Source organism: Thamnophis elegans, chromosome 3 (assembly GCF_009769535.1).
Source record: "Thamnophis elegans isolate rThaEle1 chromosome 3, rThaEle1.pri, whole genome shotgun sequence".
In the NCBI taxonomy this organism is placed as follows: domain Eukaryota; kingdom Metazoa; phylum Chordata; class Lepidosauria; order Squamata; family Colubridae; genus Thamnophis; species Thamnophis elegans.
This window is the reverse complement of record NC_045543.1, coordinates 38,287,395-38,314,762: the sequence shown is the minus strand read 5'-3', so window position 1 is coordinate 38,314,762 and position 27,368 is coordinate 38,287,395. Positions and strand designations below refer to the sequence as shown.

Here is a 27,368-nt window from a genome sequence, read left to right as displayed (position 1 = left end):
CGCAGAGATCCTTCCACTGGTTCCAGAAGAGAAGCCTGTTTCTCATTAAACCCATGCTCAACTGAGTAAATAGTTTGAAATCTCTCTTGGACTTTCTCACTTGCAGAATAGCTGGGTTGCCATCGTGCTATTTAACTTTCTCCAGTTGCTGCTAAAAGAAAATAATTTTGGAGACCATTTTGGCAGTCATTTGACCAAACACATTTAGCTTTTGCAATATCCTCAGGAATTATAAGAAACATGGAAGAAACAAGAGAGTTAAAGGTAAGTTAGCAGTGAAAATCTGTATCCTGTTGCTTTGACTAAAATATTTCAGAATTCCTTCATTCCCATTCATTAACAAACGGAAGAGAGTTCTAGAATGCTTTCATCGTTTCTGAGATGAACTGGGGAAATCACTTATTTTATAGAGAATCCTTGCTGTAGATCCAAATGCTTTCTATGAGCAGACAGAAACTAGCCCCAGATGCTTGCTAGAGCTTTGATTGCTGATGTCCATGGGGTCATTTACTTGAAGTAAGGAGTTTCCCCCCTGTTCGCTTAAAGCTGTATATTTAAATTTTCATTCTTTGTAATTCCTTTTCAAATTTAGATTGTGGCAAATCTAACTGCTGTACGGATAGATTTTAACATATTTAAACTGCAGATCTAAATTAGAAAATGCTGGGAAACAGGAAATTACAACACCCTTCCCTTTAAGCTATTTTAAAATTATGTAGAATGTGTTAAAAACACATGAGAAGAATATTTAACAAACATTACTCCGTCATGCTTTTGATTTTGAGTTTCTTAACATTGGGGATAATCCAAAACAGCTTTGTATAATAATTTCCAAATGAATCGAACCAATCCATTTCATCAAGAGGGTCTGATGCAACAAAATGGATTTTGAATAAGAACTTGATTCAATTAACTGTTAATAGCTTTCTCTTAGAAATCTATTTGGAAAGTTAAATTTCATCAGTTATACTGAGCTAAAAGATAATTGATTCATTAAGGCAAGAAAAAAATATTCTGACAATTCCATAAAATTCAGGTTTTAACAAATTGTAGAAAAATATTTTTAGCTAACTCATCAAGCAAACTAAATGTATTAATTGCACACACTTAATATATTTATCAGTGCAGCTGGGGGAATAGCTTTTTCATTATTTCTGAAAGGGTTCTAGAACTAGTGATCCATCAGCCTAACCAGGTTCAAACTACCTGACACTTCACTTGACAAATCCTAACTTGAAGCCCCTCTGTAAAGCTTTCTTTTTATCCTTTAAATACAGTTGACACCTATTAGGTGTCATTTCTTTCATTTTTCACTAATTCTCTGAATTAAAATGTTACTGCTATAGAAGCAATAAAAATGCCCTTCCATTGATTTTCATGAATCAAGATGTCATAGTTTTTTATTTAAAGCCTTATAATCTTGGTCATCTAATTATGTGTTAGAGGAACTTTTTTAAAAAAATAAGTAATCATTATTGGGTTATTGTGTAGAGAACATATTAAATCCTTTAAGGCCTCCGGCCACATCTACAGATCAAACATTTTTTTAATTGAGGGCATTGCCAGTCTATACATTTTTGGCAGCTATCTATTATGAAAATGATCAGCTAATATTAATTATTCTAAGACATTTTGAGGTTCAATTTCCCATAATGTTTATGTACAATTACAATCTGCTTAGTTTGATTGAGCTGGGCAGCTATAGAAATAGAATGAATGGATGGGGCGGGGAGAGAGAGATTTTGAATGTAATCCTGTTTTGTTGGTAATATTAGGGGAAAACTCATTTTAACTAATTGATCACATTCCAACTTATTAAAGTTATTTATGATAAAAGCTTGAATCAATAGACAACTAAAAAGCTCTGGTTGAAAAAGAAGGGAAGTATTTTCCCAAATTTCAAAATAGTGAATTAAGTTCCCAAAATACATTTCAGGACTATAATATACTATATTCTATTCATACTATTTTTTGTTGTTCCATTCAATTGTGATTCTTGGAGATTGCCTGGGAAAGTCCCTGCAATTTTCTTGGTAAGGTTTTTCAGAAGTGGTTTGCCCTTGCCTTCTTCCCAGGGTTGGGAGAAAGTGATTGGCTCAAGGTGACCCAACTGGCATTGCACCTAAGGCAGGACCAGAACTTAAATGAGGCATGTCTAGCTAAATCTTACTAATTTCCAACAGCAATTTTTTAAAATCAGTTTACTCTGAATCACAGCAAACAATTTCATTTAAGAGACCTCAGTTTAGCAGACTTCACATTAAGTAGACAGGGATATCATATGCTATGTCGGGACTTTGGCAGTAGTAAAAGCTGTAGTAGCAAGGAAGGAAGACTGGGAGGTTCATTACAGGATTGGTAGGCCAAAAGGATATTAATCTAAATCTACAGTCAGGTTTTTATTCATTTCTTTAAGATAAGACATGTTTTCATCATTTTAGTAATGGATGAATATAGGAGAAGAATTGGCAGAGCCAGGGGGAAGGGTAAAAAGAAGGATCAATTTAGAGTCATTATTTAGCCACAAATGAAATAAGTCCAACCCTTCCCCTATTGCTGTTGACCCTTATCTAGCTCTAACCAGTTGTTGACCATCAGTTGAAAAGATTCCCGTGCTTTTAGCATTAGATTTTAGCATTATATCATCCCATGCTACGTAGCATATCAGGTAACAGGCCTTAGTAATAAATCAAACTGAATCTTCATGTATGGTCCTGTTTTTTTAAGCCTGACAATGAGGGAGTAGATGCCATTGCCAACTCTGCTGTGCCACAAGTTGGAAGCTGCTTCTTAGTTTTAAATTTTCCTCTTCAAAGTATTTAGGTGGCCTGAAAGTTATTTCCCAATTAGATTTTTAAAACCTGAAAATAAGCCAACCTTCTCTTTATCAGTTGTAACGAAGAGACTATGCAACTCTGTAGAATCAATAAAACAGAAGACAATAGGAATGAAAATTGCAGCTAAACATACAGACTTCTTTTTTTAAAAAAAAGTTTTTTTATTTTAATTACACAAAAACACAAAAAAGAATCATCCTTCATTACATCTTGTAGAAAGTGTGTCGATTGGTTACAGATAACTTTTGTGCATTTCTTCCACAGTCATTACTTATAGTTCATATTAGATTATACACTTTAAATCAAAAATCTTTGTATATCTTACTATCAATGTACCACAATTCTCATTTGACTACAATTATTTGAATGGGCTTTTACCTCAAATAATGGCACATAACCACATAATGGCATTCATTAGCTATTTCAAAAATCCTCCAATAACATTACACCTTTGTGACATGTTCTAAGTAAAAGTCAATTAATAAAGTTTCTAAACCTTCCCCCCCCCCTTTTTTTTTCCAACTCACTGTTTGGAGTTTGTATCCAAGTTTCTTTTGCCAAAACCAGAGCATATATATATTATTAAACAATATCCATTGACATTTCCTTGTTATTATTATAGATGGCTAACAATCATTTACGATTTATATCCAACCTTCTCTCGTCAAACCCAAAAACATTACACATTTATGACAAGATCTGAATAAAAATTGGTTAATAAAATTTATAGGTCTTTTTCCCAGATCGCAACTTGCAATTTATATCCAAATTTCTTTTACTAGTTTGCCAGTACATTAAGTTGTATCCATTATCATTTCATTATTGTTATTATAATTATTTGTTAATGAATAAACATTTAATAACAATCTAAAACAATCTAAACATTACTAAATTCCTACTTATTGATCACCAAAATTAACTAATTTTTTATTATCAACTTTCATTGTCAACCTGTATCTTTCCAGTAACAAAGCAGTCTTATCTCTCTTGCCAATTGTGGTATCAATCTTTTTATCTCCTTTATAACATTTTTATAGACTTCTCTCCGCACTTTGTTGCTTGAAGGATTTCTCAGGTAATCTCGTTACCCTCCATCTGCTATTAAAATTAGCTTGTCCTTGTTTGTTAATCGTGCTTCTAAAAAAATTCTCTTCTTAAATCTATCATCATTTCTCTTTTTTCTTCTTCTGTGTCTTGGAATCTGAGGTAGAACTCCAGTTCATCGAATTCCCTTTTCCATATTCCCTTCTTTCCACTTTCACCCACATTTGCTCCATTAATAAAATCATATATTGTCGTATCTTTATATTCTATGTCTTCATTCTCCCCTTTAATTTTTGGTGCTCCAACCTCTTCATCTTTGCTGTGAGGAACACTAGTTTTTCCAACTTCTTCTCAATTCTCCCATATCTTTCCAGTAGGTTCAGTAAATTTTGAATTCCAGCCAAGATATTTTGGAATTTTAAAGTTTCCTCATCTGAGTATTGATCCATGTTTCCAAAAAAGAAGGAGGAAAAAGAAAAACTAATAACCACTGCTGCTCTAGCCTTCCAGGCCTCTTTTATTTTTTAATTTTAGATTGACTTAAACACAAGTTCTTTTATGTTCTTCAAAGGAGAAGGTTCTTAATTTTTTCCTTTCTCTCCCCTGCCAAAATAATTCTCAAGGAGCACCTGTGAAAACATTTCATGCCCTTGGCTCTTTATCAGTTTCTGTAAACAAATTGCAAATCCTTCAGCTACAAAGTCAGTAAGATCAAAGAGGAAAAGAGAAGAAATACGTTGTTTCAAAAACTCCAGCCTCTGACCTCCGAGTGGCAGTGTTGCTACCTTTCACTTTCTAATATTTATCTCTGGCTTATAGAAAACAAAGTTCTTTAATGAAATTTAATAACAAGTAATAGGAAGAATTGTTAAAATAAAAAGGAAGGTTTTAATCCAAAAATCAAAAAATAAAGTAACAAAAAACAGAAGAAGAAAAATTAATCTGTTCACTTTAAGAGGAGAAACAAAAAACGTTGCGAGCACTTCAATCCACAAAGTATAGTTACAAAGAAAAAAAAGCTTTCCAGAGAAATCCAATATAGGCTAATTTCGCCACTTAATTCTTTTGCTTAAGGATTTAATTTGGCTTAAAAAAGTTTCTTTAGGCAGTCTTTCTCAAAATAGAAAAAATACCTCACCAGATGGACTCATTTTCTCTTTTCACTTCCTTCCTTCTGGAGCCGTCCCAACTTCATCAGCCTGGGGCTGCCTGTTTACTGCCGGCTTGAAGAACTTCCCTTGGATCAGTCAGGGACTTTGCAATGTCCCTGAAACCAGCAAGGCTTTGTCTTCCTGATCACCATCTCTGCAGGATGGTTTAGGTCCAAATGTACCGTCCAGTGGCAAAAGTATCAACGGTGGTCTCGAAGGCTCCTCCTTCATCACACAGACTTCTTGAATGTATTCATTTCATTATCAGATTCTAAGATGGCTAGACTCATGCAGCATTAAATTTTTTCTAGAAATAGGATTTTCTTAAGAAATAGACAAAAGCCTGTATCACTTTTAACTCTATAGGTAGTTCAGTGATAAAAAAACAGTCGGATTTATTAAACCATGAATATTATGTAGATGATTAAAAACCAGAGTGGAGATCAGCTCCAAATATCCACTTGACCTGCAAGCCATGTGACCTCAAGGTAGGGCTTAAGAGAATGAAGTTACTCCATTAAAACCCATACCAGGGTATTGGGATAAGGGAAATGATTTCTTTCCATGTCCTCCAGCACAGATCAAATGACCGCTAGAGAAATTGAATTCAGAAATCTAGAATCCAATTTGTAACTGAAGTTGACATGCCCATCAAATGATAAATATGAAAAAGCACAACTATAATTTTTCAACAAGGTAGGAAATACTTCTTTGCATAAAATGTCCTTTTGTTTTGCAGTACATGTCAGGATTTGGTAATGAATTCAGCTCTGAAGATCCACACTGCCCTGGAGCTTTACCAGAAGGACAGGTATTTAAAATATTGGGAAATAGATTTGGCCAAAAGACCAAAGAATTGTTCAGCCTGGCCTTTTGAGAAGGCAAGATTTAAGTGATGTCACTCTATGAATAAAACTACATGGCGGGGATAGGCAAAGAAAGGGGGGGCACCCTTCCCCCAAGTGCCAACATAACTAGAAGAATGTATTTCTGTTTGATAATGGTTTTTGTGTGAAACACATTGAGTCATCAGTTTTAAAAATGGGGTTACCTTTTGTTCTAACAAAGTAATTCTATAAAAGGAAAGTTACCTGGAGATGAGAATGGCAAGAAGATGTTTCCTTGCCTGTTGTACGGACATTGCCTTTACCAGGGAGCTCCTCTTATCTAGAAAACCTTGCTTGAGAAGGTGAAGAGACTTTCTACTGAATTATTTGTGCTTGAAGATGTTTCCATGATTTTGCCCAGCAGAAGGAACTTCATTCAAGTTCAACCTGTGAAATCATTTGCTTCTTCCAGAGAACTCAGTCCAGATTCAAATCTTTCCCTTCTTGTTGTAAAACAAACTTTTAAGGTAGCTACTCCTGTCCTAAGTATAGTTAGCTTCTGCCAGTCATTTTTCATCTCTATGTTCAAAGATACTCTCCAAAAGTATGACTGTCAATAACTGTCTAAAGTTATACTTATGTTATTTACAACAGAAGCAAATTTGGGCTATGTTCAACTAGAGCCAGATTGGCTCATTATCCTTGTTCATAAACCTCGTGATAGAAACTGCATTTTTCCAGTTGTATCCTTCAATAGGTTTACAGGGCCTACTGGTCTGTACTGGAAATTCAGAAGTATCTTATGGAGGAAGATGCAAAGTGTTCTTGTGGAATCTTATCAAAATATGACATAAAATAAGTCATCACTCTCATTGAATCCAGGAAGAGTATAATTTTATGTAATCTGCATATTAAAGAAAAAAATTCTAATTAATTATTTCTTATTTATTTAGAATAATCCTCAGGTCTGCCCATATGGTCTGTATGCTGAACAGCTCTCAGGTTCAGCTTTTACCTGTCCACGATCCTCCAATAGGAGAAGGTATGTGCGAATTTAGGAGAAATAGCATCATTATATTGGCCATAGAATCCACTGCCACATTCTTTCAAAGAGAAAGGCACTTTGGTTTATGTATGCCTATATTAGTGATAGGCTTAGCCATCAGAACAAAATGTAAGCCATTAAGGTAATGGACTAGAGGCATGAACACCCAGGGTCTGGTCTTTTGTTAGGCATAGAAGCTAATGGGGTGGCCTTGAGCTGGTCACTTCTTCTCATGCCAAATCAACATCTATAATAAGCTGGATAAAAAACAAAACTCCTTTAGTTTCACTCGTGAGACCGAAGTAAGCGAAGAGCAGAAACAGACAGATGCTGCAACTAAGCAGAACAAACACATTTTCCATAGCATACAATTGAAGGGAGAAGAGCAAAAGTCTCTTGAATCAAACTTTAGTAAAAAAGAAGGATTTGTGGGCTGAGGCAAAGGGTTTTCTCATGCGTCCCTTTTTCTCACTGTGTGCCTTTTCCTTCTATGAATTCCCACTAAGTGGGAAAAAGTTGGTGGGTAAAAAAAAATACATGTTTCCTGTTCAAAGATAATATCTTATTTGTATGATGATGAATGTTGAAATCAGTTGACACAACTGATGTGTGTTCATGTGTGTTCAAGACTAGCTTCAATGACTCTTGCTTTGTCCAAAAAAACAGAATTTCAAATTGTTTCAAATTTAAATTGTTGTTATATATCCCTAATAATAAAAAGTCTTTTGGAACAACATTTTAATGTTGCAATATTACCTTCTTCTAGCAGGGAGTAGTATCAAATACTGGTATCTACCATACAGGTGACCAGCTCTGGTCATCAGCAACTCTGGACACCAAAACATTGCCACCCTCTGCAATTGTAAGGGCTCCTCTCCTAACTTAAGAAAGTGAAGACTCTTGAAATGGATTATTTCAAAAGGAACCTTTAATTAAGAAGAATGGAAACCATTAGAGGCAAAGCAACATCTGAATCCCCTTAGGCAATGCAGGGGATTAAAGTAGTAGTGACCCCTCCCATGCAAATTCTAACCAATACACAAGTGTGAAGATGTTTCCTTTATCAACTGCTGTGAGAACCGAATAAACATACATCCCCATGGCTATTTTCCATTAGACATTAAAGTGAAGCGTCCCACATGGCCATCATAAACATCCCTCTACAAGGTGATGGGATCTCAGGAATTTCGGCGCCAGGAAACCAGTTGTAAAATATCAGTTGTTGCAGGCACTGCCAGTAAATTGACTCCAAGCCCCCCCCCCCCCACAATTGAATGGCAGTATCACTTTTTTGGGAACTGACAGCAATATACATTCTAACCAGCAAGGGGCAATGGAAAGGCTTCTTTCCTTTGCCTTTTTGACAAAATCAGCAAAGCTGTCTTTCTGGAAAGGATGACTGTGCTCCAGTTCATCCATTTCTTCCCTACACATAAATGTTCAACTAGCAGGACATACACACAGTCCATTATTGGAGAGCGAGACTCAACAATTATGAAAGAATTGATTACAGCAGTCTTAAAGCTACTCATGATTTAGGAGTATTAGAGAGAAAGTAATTAAAGACTTGAACATCTGGTTTAGATTACATCAATTTGCAACACATAAAGCAGCCTTTAGGAGCCGAGGTGGCACAGTGGTTAGGGTGCAGTACTGCAAGCCACTTCAGCTGACTGCTATCTGCAGTTCAGTGGTTCAAATCTCACCGGCTCAAGGTTGACTCAGCCTCCCATCCTTCCGAAGTGGGTGAAATGAGGACCCAGACTGTGGGGGCAATATGCTGACTCTGTAAACCGCTTAGAGAGGGCTGAAAGCCCTATGAAGCGGTATATAAGTCTAACTGCTATTGCTATTGCCATTTGAAAATCACCAAGAAAGTTCAGCTGGTCCATAATGCAGCTGTGACAATGATAATATGCTTATTGTCAGTCTCCTTATTGCTATATTGCACCATTGCTTTTTCTGAGTATCATTCAAGGCCATCTCTAGACACCAGAATTCATAATAAATGTACAAGGATTATATTCATGTATTAGATTCTTTCATTTCCATTACATTTCCAAGTAAGATTTAGATTGATGGCATAGATCAGGGGTGTCAAATGTTGTCATCACATGATGTATCCAATGTTCCCACTAAACTTCGTGGCTGGGTGGCCACGCAAGTGACAAAGAAATGATGCACAGCAGTTTCCAACTGCCGTGCAGTGTTTTTTAGCATGATGTACTAGACTGAGCTATGTCGTTGATTTGAGCTCCGAGCTTCCTGAAGATGTCTCCTCGAATGGGGATGAAACGTTTGTAACCAACTTGCCAAGCTCGGAGCTCAAACCAACAATGCAACAGAAATAACTTGTGGTGGTGGTGGGGCGATGTTGTTGTTTGTGGACATGGTTACTCAGATGCCGGGGCCAAACTCCTGCCAAGAGGAAAGCGTTGGAAAACGAATTGGGAGAAGGTCCAGCCGCCTATAGAAGCTGGGAGACCCCGAAGAGGAGAAGCAGTGCAGGGCTGGAAACGCGGTCCATCCACCAGCCTACGTTAGGAGAAAGTGGTTCCCAAAGTGAACGGGGGGGGGGGAGGCAGGGCTAGAGGTTTGCTAACTTTCACTGAGATAAGTTGACTGAGGGAATCGGACATGGCCAGCCAGCATGGGGAATTCTGGGAGTTGAAGTTCACCATCTTTAAGTCACCAAGGTTGAAAAACACTGAGGCAGAGCCATTTGGCTGGTTTGGCATTTACGCCACTGTAATTGGCTTCTAAATCCCCAGGCAACTTTGAAGCCGAGGACATTGAGTTGAGAGCGCCCCCTCTAGGTCGCCCGAAGCCATACTGATATACTTCTTGGAGCCTAGAATGGAAAGAAACCGGCCTGGCCATTAGGTAAGAACGGATAAGCCCTGCACAGAAGCACCTCAGGTCTTTGGGTCTTGTTCCCTTCTCTAGTTCCGCCCTTAACCTCATCAGGAAGTCTCTGGAGGTGAATCCATGTGTTTTGTGGCATTGTGTTGTACTTTGCAGAGCAACACCCCAAGATGCCAAAGCAAACTCCCCATCCCCCATTTCCACTCTCCTGTGAAATATTGGGGTTATAATGTTGGCCTTTATTACCAAGAGGTTGTTCTGATGTATATCAGGCTCTTAAATTTCCAGGAAAGTACAAATAGTCCTGGACTACAACAGTTCCTTTGGTGACCATTCAAAGTTACAATGGCACTGGAAAAAGTGACTTCTGACCATTTTTCACACTTACGACTGTTGCAGCATCTTCATGGTCACTTAATCAAAATCAAAATGGTTGGAAAATGTCTCATCTTTATGACGGTGCCTTCTAACAAACAATGGGGAAGCCAGATCCACTTAACAACAGTGTTACTAACTTTACCACTGCAGCGATCGACTTGACAACTGCGACAAGAAAGGTTGCAAAATGGGGCAAAACTGACTGAAAAAAATCTCTCACTTAGCAACATAAATTGTGGGCTCAATTGTGGTTGTAAGTCAAGGAGAGTGGAATAGCTGGTACTAAGACACATTGAGAGGGAATGACAGCAGTTACCTCAAGGCCTACTCCTCTCTCTGGCTGCAGATCAGAGGTCACAGAAAAAGGACACACTGCAGTGTGTGATTGCACAAGTGAAAGGCTCTTAGTTGAATTGATGTCTTTTCCATGGTACTGTAATGCTCTTTCCTCTAAGTTTCCTTGAAATGCTGCATGATTCCACCCATCCATGATCCAGCATAAAATTATACTAGTATAATATTTGCTGACTCCATTGTTCATCCCTATGCTGCCATAGGCATGACACTCTCAATTGGTAGTCTCTTGTTTCCTAGTGCACGAGGAAAGAGTTTTCCCCTAGCTTGTTGCCTCACTTCTACTTCCAGCTGATGGGGGGGAAATCATTAAACTGATAATAGATGACAAAGCATTTCAGGTTTTACAGCCATTGAAGCCATGAGAGGGCAGATCTAAAATAAAAGAAAATAATAAAACCTTTCCTCTGCCAGCTTGCTTCTCCCAGATTGATTTTATGGCAAATCAATATTTAATTTCTGTAGACGTGTCTTTGATATAGCATCAATAAAAACTGGACTCCCTTACTATGCTTTTTAAGATAGTATATAAGAGGATAGTAATGAAATAAGAAAAGAAACACCACTGTTATACTGGTACAGCTGATGATTTAAGATTGTCTTATTTACAGGATGGGGATAAAATGAGAGCAATTTTGTGCAACCAAGGATTTATCAATCTACCTCCTGGGACAAATTATATTACCTTGAAATGTCATTGTTCCTTTGACAGTCCCTATCTTGTTTCTACTGAGAGTCCTTGGCTGCATTCCTTCCAAAGATTCTGAATTAAAAGGTCTAATGGTGAAAGAAGGAGAGAGAACTTGGTCTTTGTACTAGGCAGCTACAGAAGAACTAAAGGAACCTTTTTACTTGCATACTTCAGAGAGAGTTTGGCATTTGCATATCCCAGAATTTACTGGCAACACCAAGATTTATCCATCCTCATAATGCTGGCCTTTGCATTCTTTACTTAATTTTTGTTGTTAAGTGAGACATTTGTTAGATGACTTTTGTCCCATTTTATAGCTTATCTTGCTAGAGGTGTTAAGTGAATCATTGAAGTTATTAATAAACCTGTTGTTAAGTGAATCTGGCTTCCCCATTGACTTTACTTGTCAGAAGGTCCGCAAAAGGTATTCAGATGATCCAGGGACACTGCAAGCATCATAAATATGAACCAGTTACCAAGCATCCAAATTTTGGTCATGTGACCTCGAGGATGCTGCAATGGTTATAAGTGTGAAAAATGGTCATAAGTCACTTTTTTCAGTGACATTATAACTTTGAATGGTCACTAAGTGAACTGTTGTAAGTCAAGGGCTACTTGTATGGACCTAGACCACTTATCGTAAGTAACAAATACCCCTACCTCTTTTGCCAATAATCTTTTTTTAAATATCAGTCTCTTCATGTTTTCTTTTAATTCATTTTCCAAAGAGGTAGTCATCATCTTCTCTACATGAGGGCCTTATCTAGAGAAAATGTTCCAGTTATGAAAATGTGGATAGAGGGAAGTTTTGATCCTTTTCCCATAGAGAGTCATCCATTGAACTTGAATACAAGTAGTCCTCAACTTACAACATTTCTCTTAATGACTGAAGTTACATCAGCACTGAAAAAAGTGACTTACGGCTGTTCTTCACACTTATGATCATTGCAGCATCCCCATGGCCACATGATCAAAATTTGGATGTTTGGCAACAGCCTCATATTTATGATGGTTGCAGTGTCCTGGACTCATGTAGTCACCTTTTGCAACCTTCTGCCAAGCAAAGTCAGTGGGAAAGTCCGATTGACTTAACAACCAGGTTACTAATTTAACCGCAGTGATTCACTTAACTGTAACAAGAAAGGTTGTAAAATGGGGCAAAACTCACTTAACAAATGTCTCACTTAGCAATAGAAACTTTGGGTTCAATTATGGTCGTAGATTGAGGACTACCTGTATAGGGAGATTTCTTTACTTAATGGATATTTACATAGTAGAATTTGCTGCCATTAGATTGGGAATTGGTACTGTTTCCAGCATTGATTGAAGACAGACCACTTTACTCAAATCTTCCCTTTTTTCCTGACAAAATGTGTGGTGTCATTTTTATGAACACTGTTTTATTGAAATTGTTTTACATTTTACGTTGTCTTACTTTATCCACTATTTTAACAATGTGGTTTAGAAATATTTCAAAATCTACAGTCGTTAAGCTTTCAAATACACATAATGCACATACAGCACATTTGCTGTAAAGAAGTGATGTCAAAACGTAAAGCTACTGATAAGACTGGAATAAATGTTGTTATGAAGAAAAAGTGCAGCATGAAGTTTAAACCAGAATGGTTGAGAGAGTTAGTACAGACTGAACTGCCGACTTCGTCTAGAAAACAGTTAACAAAACTGGGCGACATCTTCACTTATTGTGAAAGTAGTGATGATGTTGTTTGCCAGATATGCCAAGAAGCTTGTACAGGCAGCGCATTCACCACTGGAAACTGATGGAATGATTGGAAAATCGATTATTTGAAGCATCATATCAATCAGAAGATTCATCTGGATTCGGTCACTAAATTACGATGCCAGAAATCTGGAGGGCTGCAGAGGCTACTGACTGACAGTGCAGAAGACAGAGCAAACAGAAAAGAAGTTTCACTGCGAAGAAATGCCAATGCTGATGAAGTCAAAGTTTTGATTGATAATGTGTTGCTGGCTGTAAATATGAATGTGTCAATATTATCAGTCCAAGTCATACATGACCACGTAGGCAAGTATGTGTCCATTCTGGAGAGCTGGTGCAGCAAGAATTATGGCTTTGAGTTCATGGAGTGCATCAACACAGTTGTTCAGAAAGAAGTCATGTGTGATCTATGTAATGCCAGTTGTCATACTCTTATTGCCGATGAAAGCACCAGTCACTAAAATGTTGATTTTGTATCTGAAATTCCGCCCCACTAATGCCGCGATTTATAAGACCGTGTTTGTAGGAATTTTACAGTTGCCAACATGCGACAGCACAGCAATCACAGCAGCCATAAAAGAGTTCTATGCTACAAACAACATCGACATTTAAAAGATGGTCATGTTTATATCAGACGGTGCATCTGTGATGCTGGGTAAGAATAATGGCTGTGAAGAAAACGGCATTTGCAGAACTAACAGAAGTTCTTGAGTGTGCATCTGTAGCCGTCAGATCGTTGAATGAAGTACGATGGCTTTCCAGACATTTTGCATTGCGAGCATTGATGAGAAACATTACAGTTTTGGTTGAGTACTGTAAAGAGCAAGCAAAAACACACAGTGACCCAGTCTGCAAATATTGTTACAGAAAGTTGACGGATCCACAGGTTCGTGCTGCATTGATCGTGTTTGACGATGTTGTTTACGAATTAGCTGAGTTGAATAAGCTGTTGCATAGAAGCAACCTGACACCAATCAAAGCCATTCAGTTTGTGAAGGTCAGAATAACCAAGCTTCGCCTGCAGTATTTAGGCGAAACGGCTTACTGGAATGACGAAGCTCGCGAATATATGCAGAGCCACCCAGCCATTGACACAGCTCCCATACTCAGATTTATTGAACATTTGTGCTTGCATCTTGACAGTCGTTTTCCAAACAACGAGATGACAGATTGGAATATATTAGAAACTGCTGCTCTGTCAAATGTGATCTCTTTTAATTTGGGGGAAACTGAGATTGGAACTCTGGTTGGAAAATACCAGCATTTCTTTGACAATTTGGATGAAGTCAGCATCACATCAGCTGTACAGTCAGAGTATTCAGTGACTGCAGTTCAGCGGTTCAAATCTCACCGGCTCAAGGTTGACTCAGCCTTCCATCCTTCCGAGGTGGGTGAAATGAGGACCCAGACTGTGGGGGCAATATGCTGACTCTGTAAACCGCTTAGAGAGGGCTGAAAGCCCTATGAAGCGGTATATAAGTCTAACTGCTATTGCTATTGCTATTTGAAAATCACCAAGAAAGTTCAGCTGGTCCATAATGCAGCTGTGACAATGATAAAATGTACAGTCACAGTATCGTGACTTCAGATTTCTGATGTCGGAGAAATTCAAGTCTGGATTAATACACTCATTTGACGATGTATTCAATTTGTACTAAGAGAACAACAGTTTGGATTGCTGTCACGTCTGCTGGACATTTGCACAACATTCCAAGTGTCAAGCGCCGATTGCGAGCGAGGTTTCAGCCTGATGAATGCCATCAAGACCAAAGCTCACAATTGGCTGCAAACTGAGCACTTGGATATGCTGATGCCAATCCGATCTTACCAGATCTCAGTGGCACAGATTGATCTCGACAAAGTGTACTGGTTGTTAAAGTGGAATGGTTGTTAAAGAAAGACAGATGTGAGAAACTGTAAAATGAGACAGACTTTCAGTGAATAACAGTGTACATTACCGAAAACACTTATGCAAGTATTTTAATATTGCAGACTTGCAGTATTATAAGTGATACTGATATTATATAACACTTTTAATTAAGTAGGTACCTTGAATAAACATAACTTTGAGTTTCAAATAACACTGATTTTGTTGTTGTCTTGGGTGACACCTGTGAAAAAAATTCAGGTGCTGAGGCATGAAAATGTGCCGCTCAAACACTATACTTTTCCGCCCACACTGGAAAAAAAATTAGAGAGAACATTGGATGTATCACAACCTTTTTCCCCTTCGGAGGTGGGTGTGGCCAACACATGATGCATCCAGCCTGCATAGATCTTAAAGCAGGGAGTCACAATCTCTAGAAAGCAGAACTATCTGTACTTCTCAATTGTCCACCATCTGAGTATTTGCACCAATCTTGAATTCCTACCAATGAAAGGAAAACTCTGTTTAAGTCCAATTTCCTAGGACTTTCCCTTTACCCTTCAAGTCAAGACTATAAACAATTGCTCATTTTGCCATTGTTGTACATTAACTAGCCCCCCCTCCCCACTTTAAGTGTACTTGATATGGATTGCCCCTGCCTCTTGGGGATACCATGGTACTGCTACTGAGTTCCCAAAGTTCAATGTAAAGCACAGGAGGCAAGAGAGAACTAAGGGACCAAGAGTGACTCCACAGTGGAAGGCAGATTTGTATGTTTAAGGGATTCCCCCCCCCCCATTACTCTAATATAATTATCTAGAAGGTGCATTTTCTAGATTTTCTAGATAAAGTTGTAGCTTATTTCAAAGATCAACAAAGTACTGAATATTATCATTACTTGGATAATCACACTTTCCTCTTTTCTCTGCATTTATTTTCTCCCTAGCTGGCTATATAGAATTCTGCCTTCTGCTTGCCATAAGCCCTTCCAGTCTATTGATCAGGGTCATCTGACACACAACTGGAATGAAACTGAACCTGAACCCAACCAGGTAATCATATCTAGCTGGGAATCTCCCATTTCTGTATATTGACTCCAGAATGTTATTGTTCACTTTTATCATTCCCAACAGGCTTAGCCAGAGCCAGCTTGGCTGCTGTTCTTATATTTTCTGGCACTTTTCCACTTGAATGCCATTTTCCTTATCTAGTTTAGTTTGGAATTACTTGTCCTTTAAGAACCACCTTTGATTCAGTTTTTTACAAGTTTTGTTTAAATGTTTTCCCATGTGCCGCATAAACTAAAATCTCCCAAAACAAATCCTTCCACTTCTGTGATCTGCTTTGAATGAATCTCATAAAACATTATCCCTGTATTAAAGTGTGCAGGACTGAGGAATTGCTAATCAAACTGTCAAACATAGATATCTGGGAAAGTTTTGCAGAACAGAACTCAATCAGTAAACAGCTTGCCAAAAAAGCATGGATTAGTTGGAACAAGTCCTGACAGTTTGAATTTATCTCTTGTTTTGATCTTCTAAATTTCTTAGCAGATGTATTTTGATTTCAAGAAAGTACTTGTCAAGATAACATAATTAATTTGCCCAATTCCTTTGAAGTTGGGTAGCTAATAAATTAATAATAAATCTGATAATCAGATTAAGGTGATGGCTGAAAATTAAATCTGCTGGTTACAGCTGTTTCAAAACTCCTACTCAAAGAGTGAGCATTAGTGGTTCCTCATCTAAAAACTGGAACTGAGATATTAAGCAGATAACGGTAATATAGAACAATAGGATTCAAAGGAACCTTGGAAGCTCCCCTGCACAGAGAAGGAATTATCAAACCATCCCAGACAAATCTTTAAAAAAACAACCCAACAGTGGTGGAACAACCATGATTCTAGGGGACAGTCTGTTCTATTACTTTATAGCTTTTGCAGTCAGGAAATTCTTCCTTATTTCAAATATGGGTCTCGCTCTGCAAAGCATTCACCTACTGATTCTTGCCCTTCCCCAGGCTTCATGGACACTAAATCCACAATCCCTTCCCTGTAAGTTATCAGAAAACTGCTATCATGTCCCTCCTTAGTTTTCTCTACTTTAGGCATGAAGAACACAGTTCTTCATAGGATTTAGCCTCCAAACATCTTGCCATCTTTGTTGCTTTTCTTGCATTCTTTCCAGTTCCTCAGCAACTTTCTTGTACTATGATGACCACACCTGGACATTTTATATAAGAAGTATGTTTATTGTAGTATAAAATAACTCAGATGGTATCAATTATTTTAGAATGATATTTGTCTTTCTTTCAGTTGAGATGGAAGCCATTTGAGATCCCTACAATCTTTCAAAAAAAGCTGGACTTTGTAACTGTAAGTAACCATATAGAAGCATTAAAAGCATTGTTCACTTACTCTTTCTGATATGAGTAAGAATGGAGTTTTCAGCTTGAAGAGAAGGTACTTGAGGTCATGGTAGACTTACCTTCAATCTTAATTTTTGCATGCATACACATTAACCTACATGTAGTCTTCATTTTATAACTGTTTTGTTTAGCGACCACTTGCTAATTACTGTAAAATGACAACTTTTACAGACTTCCAATTCCTACTACAATGGCAGATAACTCTTTTGAATATACCTGCACAAACAGTACTAAATAAATTGATGTTTCAATATTTAAAACTCTCCTTGATAATTAACTTTGGTAATATTCTCCACATCAATTTCACTCTGTGCCTTTTCAACTGTATGAACATTTTGCCAACTCATTTTTTGCTGTTCAACTTTTTACAAAGTCAGGTCAAAGTTTTCCAACAGACATCTGTGTAAAACTAGAATCCAGGATGCTCAATGGCAATTAAACCTGTGTTAAAGAATTTCTCAATTTTTCTGAAACAGCAAGCTAAAATTTTTGGCTCTTAAGTCCAAAAGTATCCATATCCTGTAGTTTTAGGAAAGCAGAACTGCTGAAACACCAGTAGTTAAACTTCTCCTCAACAGACAGCTTATTAATACCAACTGTATTAAGTTCTGAATTTCTAATTCTGCCGTGCATTATGATGGTAACCAAAGGAAATCAATGATTATACCTGGGTTTTCTTACAATTACTTATAATTACTTTCTTATAATTATTTTTTTTTCCATAGGGACTATATACTTTGTGTGGTGCTGGTGAGCCAAAGTCAGGGAATGGGCTGGCAATTCACATCTTCATCTGTAACAACTCCATGATTAACAGGTCTGTATGGAGTCAGAGTATCTCATGGGTTCAATCTAAACTTCTAAAAGTGTGGATATATGGAGATAGCCCAACTGCTCTGGCTATTCATTTGACTACTATTAAAGAACTTTTCCTTTCTTTCCTCATCTATATATTATGCATAATTAAAAGGTTTATGTCACAAAATGAGGCAGATGGGTTCCAACTTGATTCTTTAGCAAATATTACAAACTTCATTGCAACTTTGATGAACCTTGATGCAGGCCTTGTCTGCTTAGAAGACAACCCTAAATTTAAGTTTAGCCCCATACACCCCCACCACCACCCAAAAAAAGTTAAACAGAACATTTTACTGATCTCAGATTTGGCCTGGTTATTTCAGAAAATCACATTCTTTTCAAGTAAATATAGCAAAAAAGTAAAAGTGACAATAGAGAAATGTATAGGAATATTATTCTCTCAGTGTGTCTGAAACAAGATATATTTGACTATCTATTTGGCAAGAGAATTTTTAAAAATCTATGTATCACCAGATCAAGCAATTGACCTTGCTGGTAATATTGGAATTTCACTTTGTAAGAAGAAAAGCAAATTGTCTAGCAATAGAACCAGGAAATTGATGTGTAGTCCGCTAAGGAGGATTAATATTTTATACAGGAAGGGGGGATTCCCAAATTACCAAACCTTGTTGTCTGATTAATGGATTTTAACCTCCTTAAAGGTTACATGAGACCTTTATAACCTTTAGATGGGAAGCTACTGATACACGGTAATTCAGAAATCTAAGATTGGCAGCTATATGTGAACCCCAAACAACATGTAGTAGAAAAATGAAAGGCATACATTAGCATGGATTTTTTTGGTAAGAATTTGCTTGAAAATTAAGTTTTATCGACCTTCCGGGGAAGAAATGGCAGACTAAAGACAGTTCTGTCAATGACTAGAAGGGAATGAAGAGCTAGCGGATATAATTCCTCTCTGGATAAGGATTGAAACTTTCTTCAGATTATGACTTCGGAATCTAGAGTTCATAATATATTTCCCCAAATTGTATAATCACTTGTTTTTCCCCCCAATATAGATGTTTTTGTAATTCTGATGGAGACTTTATGATCGGTGAGTTGCGAATTATTACTCTGAAAGTTTGTACACTGTTGTTTCTTTTACAAACTGGAATGTTAATTGGGCAGAATCACAATATTATCTTGGGTAAACAAACAAAATTCTATGCTTACATTTTCTTCATCCAGTACCACAGCAAGGGAAACTGCTCATCACTACAGAGTTTGGCAAGCTGCTAGTGGAGCCGAATGAGATATGTGTCATTCAGGTAAGCACTAGAGCCATCATGCCTATTCCTCACTCTTCACCTTATAACTCCTGAGGGAAATGGACAGATGAACACTGATGTATATCCATGTTTGAATTTATTCCATGGCTTTTAAAAAAAGCCTGCTTGTTATGCTTTTTCTAAAAAGATGTGATTGTATACCCATGTGTAAGTTTTTAAACATGTTGTATATATTTTCTTCTGATAATGTGCAAGACTAATAGCACATCATTTTAGAAATATCCCTCATATTTATTCATTCTCCCTCTCCCTTCCCCCCTCCTCTCTCTCTCTCACACACACAGATGTATACATATGTATGTGTAAGAGCCAGTTTGGTCTATTCGTTAAAGCAAGGTAAAAATCAGGAGATGTTCGATCATCCCGCCTTAGGCATATAAGTCTCCTGGATAATTTTGGCCCAGTACTCTCTCTCAGTCCATGACATAAAGCTTAGGTGACTGAAATACTTTTCAGATCAACCAATACTTGGTTGATCTGAAAAAAACTGGACCCTACATTTGTGGGAAAATGCTAGGAAGAAAAATAAATTCCATGTATCTGTCAAGACTTTGCTTCTTTTACCACCACTCTAACATAACATAGGCACAAATATCTTCTTGCCTTCTCATAACACTTACATCCTACAGCTGAATCTAAGTTTGAGCAAAGTGCCTGCCTGCTTTGAGGGGAACCTCTTTCTATTGCAGTCTTTGTTCCTGCTTCAGGTGACTTACAGTTATTCACAATCAACTCAGAAATTAGCACATTTGTCAAATTAAGATAAATATTCTTTGTATAGATCAGTGTTTCTCAACCTTGGCAACTTGAAGATGTCTGGACTTCAACTCCCAGAATTCCCCAGCCAGCAAATGCTGGCTGGGGAATTCTGGGAGTTGAAGTCCGGACATCTTCAAGTTGCCAAGGTTGAGAAACACTGGTATAGATAGTGGAAAATTTCACTGCAAAATTTTCAGGAGAGAGCACTTACGGTTTATAAGTTATCATCTCAAAACAATTTTATTAGGAGAAAAATAAGAGAAACATGAGTGATTAAAGTGGAAGGCTTCCAAAAAGGAAAGTGCATTTTCAGTTGACACCACCTCACTTTGGAACTCCCACCTGGAAGAGAGATGGTACCCTTCATTCCTCTGAGATTTTAGGGAAATTGCCCTGGAGGATAGGATAAGTGATGTTTGTTTTTCTCTTTCTTGATTTTGTCATTATTCTATCTCTGCTCTTGGGGTTTGGTAGTTACTATTTTATGACAACCTCCAGCAATGATAACATAGAAACAAAATAAATAAATAGCTACACATTTTTGAAATATCAACAGAAATTCAGATGCTTTTGTAAAAATACCTCCACCACCTGATAAACAAAGATAGCTTTATCTCAACGCTACCTTTAATAGATCTTTTTTGGTACTTTAAAGCAATGCAGTGTTTTCAGGAAGAATTTAATGGATATAAGTTGGAATTTGATATATTCTCTGATAGTGTATTTTTATTTGGAACAATAATAATCAGTCCTAATATTTACATTTGTATTTTGTCTCCACCTTAGAAAGGAATGCGTTTTAAGGTGGAAGTATTTGGAGAAACTCGAGGCTATATCCTAGAAATATATGGTGTACATTTTGAGTTACCTGATCTAGGACCTATTGGTAAATATACTTAAGACTATTTCCGCTTCCAAAAATAATTATGTCATTTTTCTTATTAGGACTGTCTAATAATATACATTTATTTATCACTCCTAACATGCATTTATGTTTTTTACCCATAAGACATGTGGAACTGGGTGAAAAATGATTCATGACAGCAAAAAAAAAAAGTTTAAAGTTCTGCCCCAAGGTATGGAGGTGCAAAGAAATGGATGGGTATCTCAGTCCTTCATAGCTCTAATAAAGGCATTGAGAAAACAACCACTGGTACTAACTGTAATGCTTTTACTGCTGGCTGGGAATTTTGAAAATAGCAATTTAAATAGCCTTTGGAGAATAAAGATGTACATGATGATATTATGCATTAAATCAAGCTATGCACATTTATAGTTCTTTCAGTTTTTTAGTGTGCCAACATTGCTGCAATTTCTCAGAATTCATTTTCCAGTTTCTTCCAATTGATTTCTCTTGCAACCAACCACACTTTTACTCTATATTATTTTCCACATCTCTAAGAGAGAGGACAATAAAGAGGTTGAAACAATCAAAACCATTTTTATTATGATCGTATAGCCAGAAATAAATTCCTGTACAGTTAAAACAATCATTCAAAGACAGCACTGAACAAGGAGTCTTATGGCTGGTCCTTGAAGATGCAGGCATTGCAATGTCCCCACAGTCATATGGTTGCAATTTGGATGGTTAGCAACTGGTGCTCAATTATGATGATCACAGTGTCCCTCTGTCAGGATCACCATTTGCAACCTTCTGCTTCTGAGGAGCAGTGTCAATGGGGAAGCTGTCAGGAAGTCTCAGTCATGTGTTGTGGCCATGTGACATCACACTTAATGACCATGTGTAATTTGCTTAACGATCGCAACCAGAACCACAAGAACTGCCATCCAAGTTACCATAGTCTATATCAGAGGTGGGTTGCTCCCCATTCGGCCCAGATCGGGCGAGCCGGTAGTAATGGTGGCAGGAAGCTTCGCCCACTTGCCTGGACACTTCTGTGCACGTGAACCAGTAGTAAAAAACTTGGAAACCCACCACTGGCCTATATGATTTTTTTTGTTTCTGTCACATTGCTTAGCAATGGTTTCTTAGCAACAGTTATTAAGTGAAGACTCCCTGTACTTCCCTTCCATATGCACACATATCTCTGTAAGTATAAAAATATGAAATCGCAAATATATTTTAAAAATGCATAATATTTCTTCAATCAGAAGGAAAGACGATGCATAGGGAAGCACAAAACTCACTAACTGGAAAGGATGTACTTGGATTGCCTCCATGCAACCACTGCCATAGAACCTCTGGATGGGATAGAATAAAAGTCATCAATAGCACTCTCTCATGTCAAATGACTAGACTGCAAATGTCTCTTATCTTCAAAAGTTCCCTATAAATTTTGAGAAATTGAATGGGCCATCACAAGGAAGAGTCGAATCCCTTATTTCAGTATTTCCATTAATTACTTGACTAAAATAGTAAAAGGAAGGCATATCAAATTTGAGAATGACAGATATGGATTGTTTCATATCCTTGAAAACAGGAATAAATTTCATAACCATGTACATAAAGATTGGGCTAAAGCAGCAGAATGAAAACTGTTGATTGTACACTGAAATCAATGTGATATAGTTGCAAAATATAAATGCAATTTTATGTTGCATGAACAGTTATAAAAGTATAATTTTCAATTCATAGAAGGTAATACTTCCAATGTATTGTGCATTGATCAGACTCCATTTGAGTATTCTGCCCAGTTGTGACATGTTTGAACAAGAATTCAAGAAATTAGGATAATTCAGATAAAGGCAAAAAGGATGATCAGGGATTATGGAAGGTGGTAGGTATGTTTAGCCTTCAAAAAAGATAACCAAGTGTGGATACGATTGTACTCTTGAAATATTCGAATGCATGTCTTATACAAGGGTGTAATGCAGAAAAATGTTTTCTCTTGTTCCAGAGTGGAAGGCATAGAATAATGCATTTAAACTTAATGAAGCCAGATTCTGATTCAATGTTAAACATATTAAAAATACTCCACAGAGCTTTGTATGTGGGCCTTTCTATGAAAATGAACTGAAAACTTCTGTTAGTTCAAAATACAGCAACTAGGTTGCTCATTGGGATTGGCTAATGTGAATGTACTATGCCATTTTTTGCCATCTAGATTGGCTGGCTGATTTGGAGCCAAAATGCTGGTTTTGACCTTTAAAGGCCTATAAGGCTTAGAATCAGATTACCCAATGGGCCTCCTTTTCTTGTAAAACCCTTAACTGGACTTTAAGATTATCTAGTAAGGTCCTCTTAGTAGGGAGAGATTTTCTGTAGGAGCACCCTATTTATGGAATGCCCTCTCCTAGGTGGATTAACTGGTCTTCAAACTAAAATAAGACTTATTTTCCTGAATTTTAAACTGGTTATTAACTGTATTGTAATTCATATAGTTTTATATGAATTTTATTTGAATTTTAGACCTTGCAGTTGACTAATTTTCATTATTTTTTATTTTATTCTTTAAATGAAGTTGTGTTTGTAGTTTGTCTAATGGTAAACTATCGGGTGACAATGATTAGATTGATCTGAAATTTAAATATACAATTGGTTACAAAGCCTTTATGTTTTTTTTAGGAGCCAATGGCTTAGCTAATCCACGAGACTTCCTTGTGCCCGTTGCCTGGTATGAAGATGGCCAAACAGCTGAGGATTACACAGTGATCACCAAGTACCAAGGGAAACTCTTTGAGGCAAAACAGGTGGGAAGTTAGGATTTAGAAAATTAAGAATTTCATTAAAAATTAGTTTGGAGAGGTTCATATATTAACCTAGCCCACAACTAGGCTTTTCTTCTAAAGTAGTGAATGTTTTTTTCAAAACACTTTTTAACTTGAAACAAAGATGAACACTCCTGGAATTCAACACTGAAATTCATTTTTTGGGTGGAGGAACAAAAAATGTCAAAACCACACATTTTCTGCTTTAACTGATAGAAAAATATAAGACTTTTCCCGCACAGTATATTTTATTCAGGGAAATTGAAGTGCTTGCTTTTATAACATTTAACATTCCATAATTAACAGTAAAAGCACAGGATTCAGATGAGGTGCAAGTCAAGTTTAAAACAGAATCTGTGACTGCAGAAAGAGCTAGTATAACTGGAATAGCATCAATGTGGAAGAGGAACATATGTATTGATGATGGTTGCACTATCCTAGGTTCATGTGATCACCTTTTGCAATCTTCTTACAAGAAAGTCAATGGAGAAACCAAATCTTTTTACAACCATGTTACCAGTACTAACTTTAAAATTCAGTGATTCATTTAACAACGGTGACAAGAAAGGTAGTAGAATGGGACAAATCTTACTTTAAAACACTCTTTCTTAGCAATGGAAATTTTGGACTCAAATTGAAGTCTATCTGTATGCAACCAGTTATTCCAGTGGTGGGTTCCCTTTTGCTGAATATGTTCAAATCTGTCTGTGTCTGTCTAAGTTTAAGATGCTTTAATATGTATTGCTGTCCTGAATAGGACCTAGCCACCTGGCTTCATGTCCCAGCTCCATGATTCTAATCACACACATAAGTGAGATGGGCATCTATGTACATTGAAATAAATCATCTTTTCCTACTAATAAATTCTATTGACACATTTATTACATTTCTTCCTGTATTTATGCATCTTTGCATTAATCATTACTCTATTTTTGTCAATCAGAAGTTAGATATGAGTTTTACAACAAAATACTGAAGTCCATCTATCTCTTACCACAAATGCTCTGATTATCATCTTCAAGCAGGGTGCTCTGCTTTCCCTCAATATTCTGTTTTCTTTTCAGCAAATACCCAATATTTGAAGGCTGCTGAACATACTCATTACTTAACTGTGAATTATCTATTTATATTTTGTTTTCTAAACAGCCCATCTTACTCAAAGAAAGCCTCTTTGTCTTGTTTTATGAATTTGTGCTTTGGGGTTGGATACTTCTGTAGGTCTCAGGAATTGGCCAAAAACGGTGAACATTGTTCTATTTCTAATAATCTTACTTTAGATGAGGATGTGTGCATGCAGCATGGCAATATAAAAAGCGCTTGATGTACCTACCCATAACAAATAGAAAACAAAAATAAAAAATCAAGACTTGTTGGTAGTCAAGCAACATACAAGTTTGATAAATGGTATTTAAATTATTAAAATGTGTGTCCTTATAGATCAGAAAATACAAATAGAACTAAATTGCAGTCCTGTATCTCCTAACAAAATAGTCAGTAGTTTATCTGCCTTACAGTGCTAGAGTTTTCTGCATGCTGCTTAAGATCCCACCCATAATTACTTAGGCAGAAGTTGTGGAACTTAGAATAATTTTATTGTCACTTTGAATGTACGCTAATTGGCATACATTAAAACGAAATTTCTTTGCATATAGCTCTCAAAGGGTCATCACCTCCAATATAAACTACATATACATACATACATACATACATACATACATACATACATACATAATACAAAATTACATACATATATTATGTGACACAGAGAAACAACAATCTAGTTCAGATGTATATCTGTACATGGTGAGAGAAACAAATCTTGTAAGTTTACCAGACAAATGGCAGATTGCAGAATATGGTAGTCCTGCTAGAAATGCTTAGAAACCTCCTCCCAGAGGGGAGCAACAGAAACAGACCATAAAGTGGGTGTGTGGGGTTTATAACAATGTTTTGACCTCTAAGCACATAGCATTTATAAGCAGTATCCTGAATAACAGGAAGCAAGCTTCCTATAATAATATAATATAATAATATAACTTCCTTCAGAAGTTGTGGGAGCTTCGTCCCTTGAAGCTTTCAAGAAAAGACTGGACTGCCATCTGTCAGAAATGGTGTAGAGTCTCCTGCTTGGGCAGGGGGTTGAACTAAATGACCTACAAATTCCCTTCCAACTCTTAATCTGTAATCTGAAAAAGATTGCAGGCAGAGCAATCTGTAATAATCTTCTCGGCCATCTTTACCACTCTCTGTATGGACCTTCTATCTGAGGCCACCAAACCAAACAGTGATGCAGCTTGTTAAAACGCTCTCAATTTTGCCTGTGTAAAAAATGGCCAGGACAGAAGAAGAAAGATCTGCTCTTCTCATTCGATGCAGGGAATGCAGATGCTGGTTTGCACGCTTCATTAAGGATGACGTGTGACGAGACCAATTCAGATTGTTAGTAATCCGCACCCCCAAATATTTAATACTGTTGACCATCTCTACAGTTGCATCCTTGATACTAAGTGGAGTATGACTATGCCATCTCTTTCTAAAATCTACAATGATCTCCTTTGTTTTATTAACATTTAGAACCAAGTTAGTTTTATTCCACCTTTATTGGAACCATGGGAGTCAGTGAAATGAGTTGCTGGTTTTCCAGTTTGCTTCTGCTGGTCAATTACCAATGGATGAGGACCATTAATGGCAGATAATGCTTTTAAAGAAAATACAAATGTTACACTCCCAAGGTGGAGTCCCTTTGGAGAAAGTGGAAAATACAGGTGTTGCTGCTGTATTTCATTATAGCTTTATTATAATGGTATTTGTATTATAAATTTACTATATGCTTTATCTATGTTGTCATCTCCTGAACTCTCCCGCCCCCCCGCCCCCAGTGTGATATTTTTTAATGTGATTTTGGATATCAGATATTTTCCATGTCTTAAGATAGCTGTGTTGTTTAATCTTACAGAACTGCTCTCCCTTCAACGTTGTGGCTTGGCATGGGAATTACACACCATACAAGTACAATCTCAGCAATTTCATGGTCATAAATTCTGTGGCTTTTGATCATGCAGTAAGTTCTTGTTAGGTCTTAGTTCTGATCCTAGAGTACTTTGGTTAGTCCTTTTGAATTAAATAAAGTAGACTTCTGATTTCAGGAAGCCTCAAATAAATTACAAGTTTCTCTTTTGTAATTTACATGGAAATAAAAGAATTATGATTTGTAGTTATGACTTTAAATTTGCCTTAAATGTAATTGATTTTTTCAGCTTAGCATAATTCTTTTAATAATGGCCAATTTCCCCCATCCCACTTTTTTAAAGGATCCTTCCATCTTTACTGTCTTAACTGCAAAATCAACCCGTCCTGGAGTGGCAATTGCAGATTTTGTTATATTTCCACCCCGCTGGGCTGTGGCCAACAACACTTTCCGGCCACCTTATTATCACAGTATGTATGTCATTTTTGCTGTGTAATTTCATATAGATAGCCCCCGACTTACTATCACTTAACAATTGCTCAGTTACGACAGACCACCTCAAATGTTAGGAACAAAGAATCAGAACTGTGTGTTA

The 27,368-nt window shown here is 37.0% G+C and overlaps 1 protein-coding gene across 1 annotated transcript in view; it reads left to right on the top strand.

Moving 5' to 3' along the window:
• Positions 1-93: 93 nt before the first annotated feature.
• The window catches only part of HGD (homogentisate 1,2-dioxygenase), a 30,782-nt gene continuing 3,507 nt past the window's right edge, over positions 94-27,368 (top strand). Inside the window, exons 1-12 of the mRNA XM_032213242.1 lie at positions 94-264; positions 5,772-5,843; positions 6,813-6,901; positions 15,747-15,852; positions 17,115-17,174; positions 17,953-18,044; positions 19,108-19,142; positions 19,277-19,356; positions 20,923-21,022; positions 23,663-23,787; positions 26,762-26,866; positions 27,117-27,243. Coding sequence (XP_032069133.1) covers positions 241-264; positions 5,772-5,843; positions 6,813-6,901; positions 15,747-15,852; positions 17,115-17,174; positions 17,953-18,044; positions 19,108-19,142; positions 19,277-19,356; positions 20,923-21,022; positions 23,663-23,787; positions 26,762-26,866; positions 27,117-27,243 — 1,015 coding nt within the window. The 5' untranslated portion in view covers positions 94-240. The remainder of the gene's footprint in view (positions 265-5,771; positions 5,844-6,812; positions 6,902-15,746; positions 15,853-17,114; positions 17,175-17,952; positions 18,045-19,107; positions 19,143-19,276; positions 19,357-20,922; positions 21,023-23,662; positions 23,788-26,761; positions 26,867-27,116; positions 27,244-27,368) is intronic.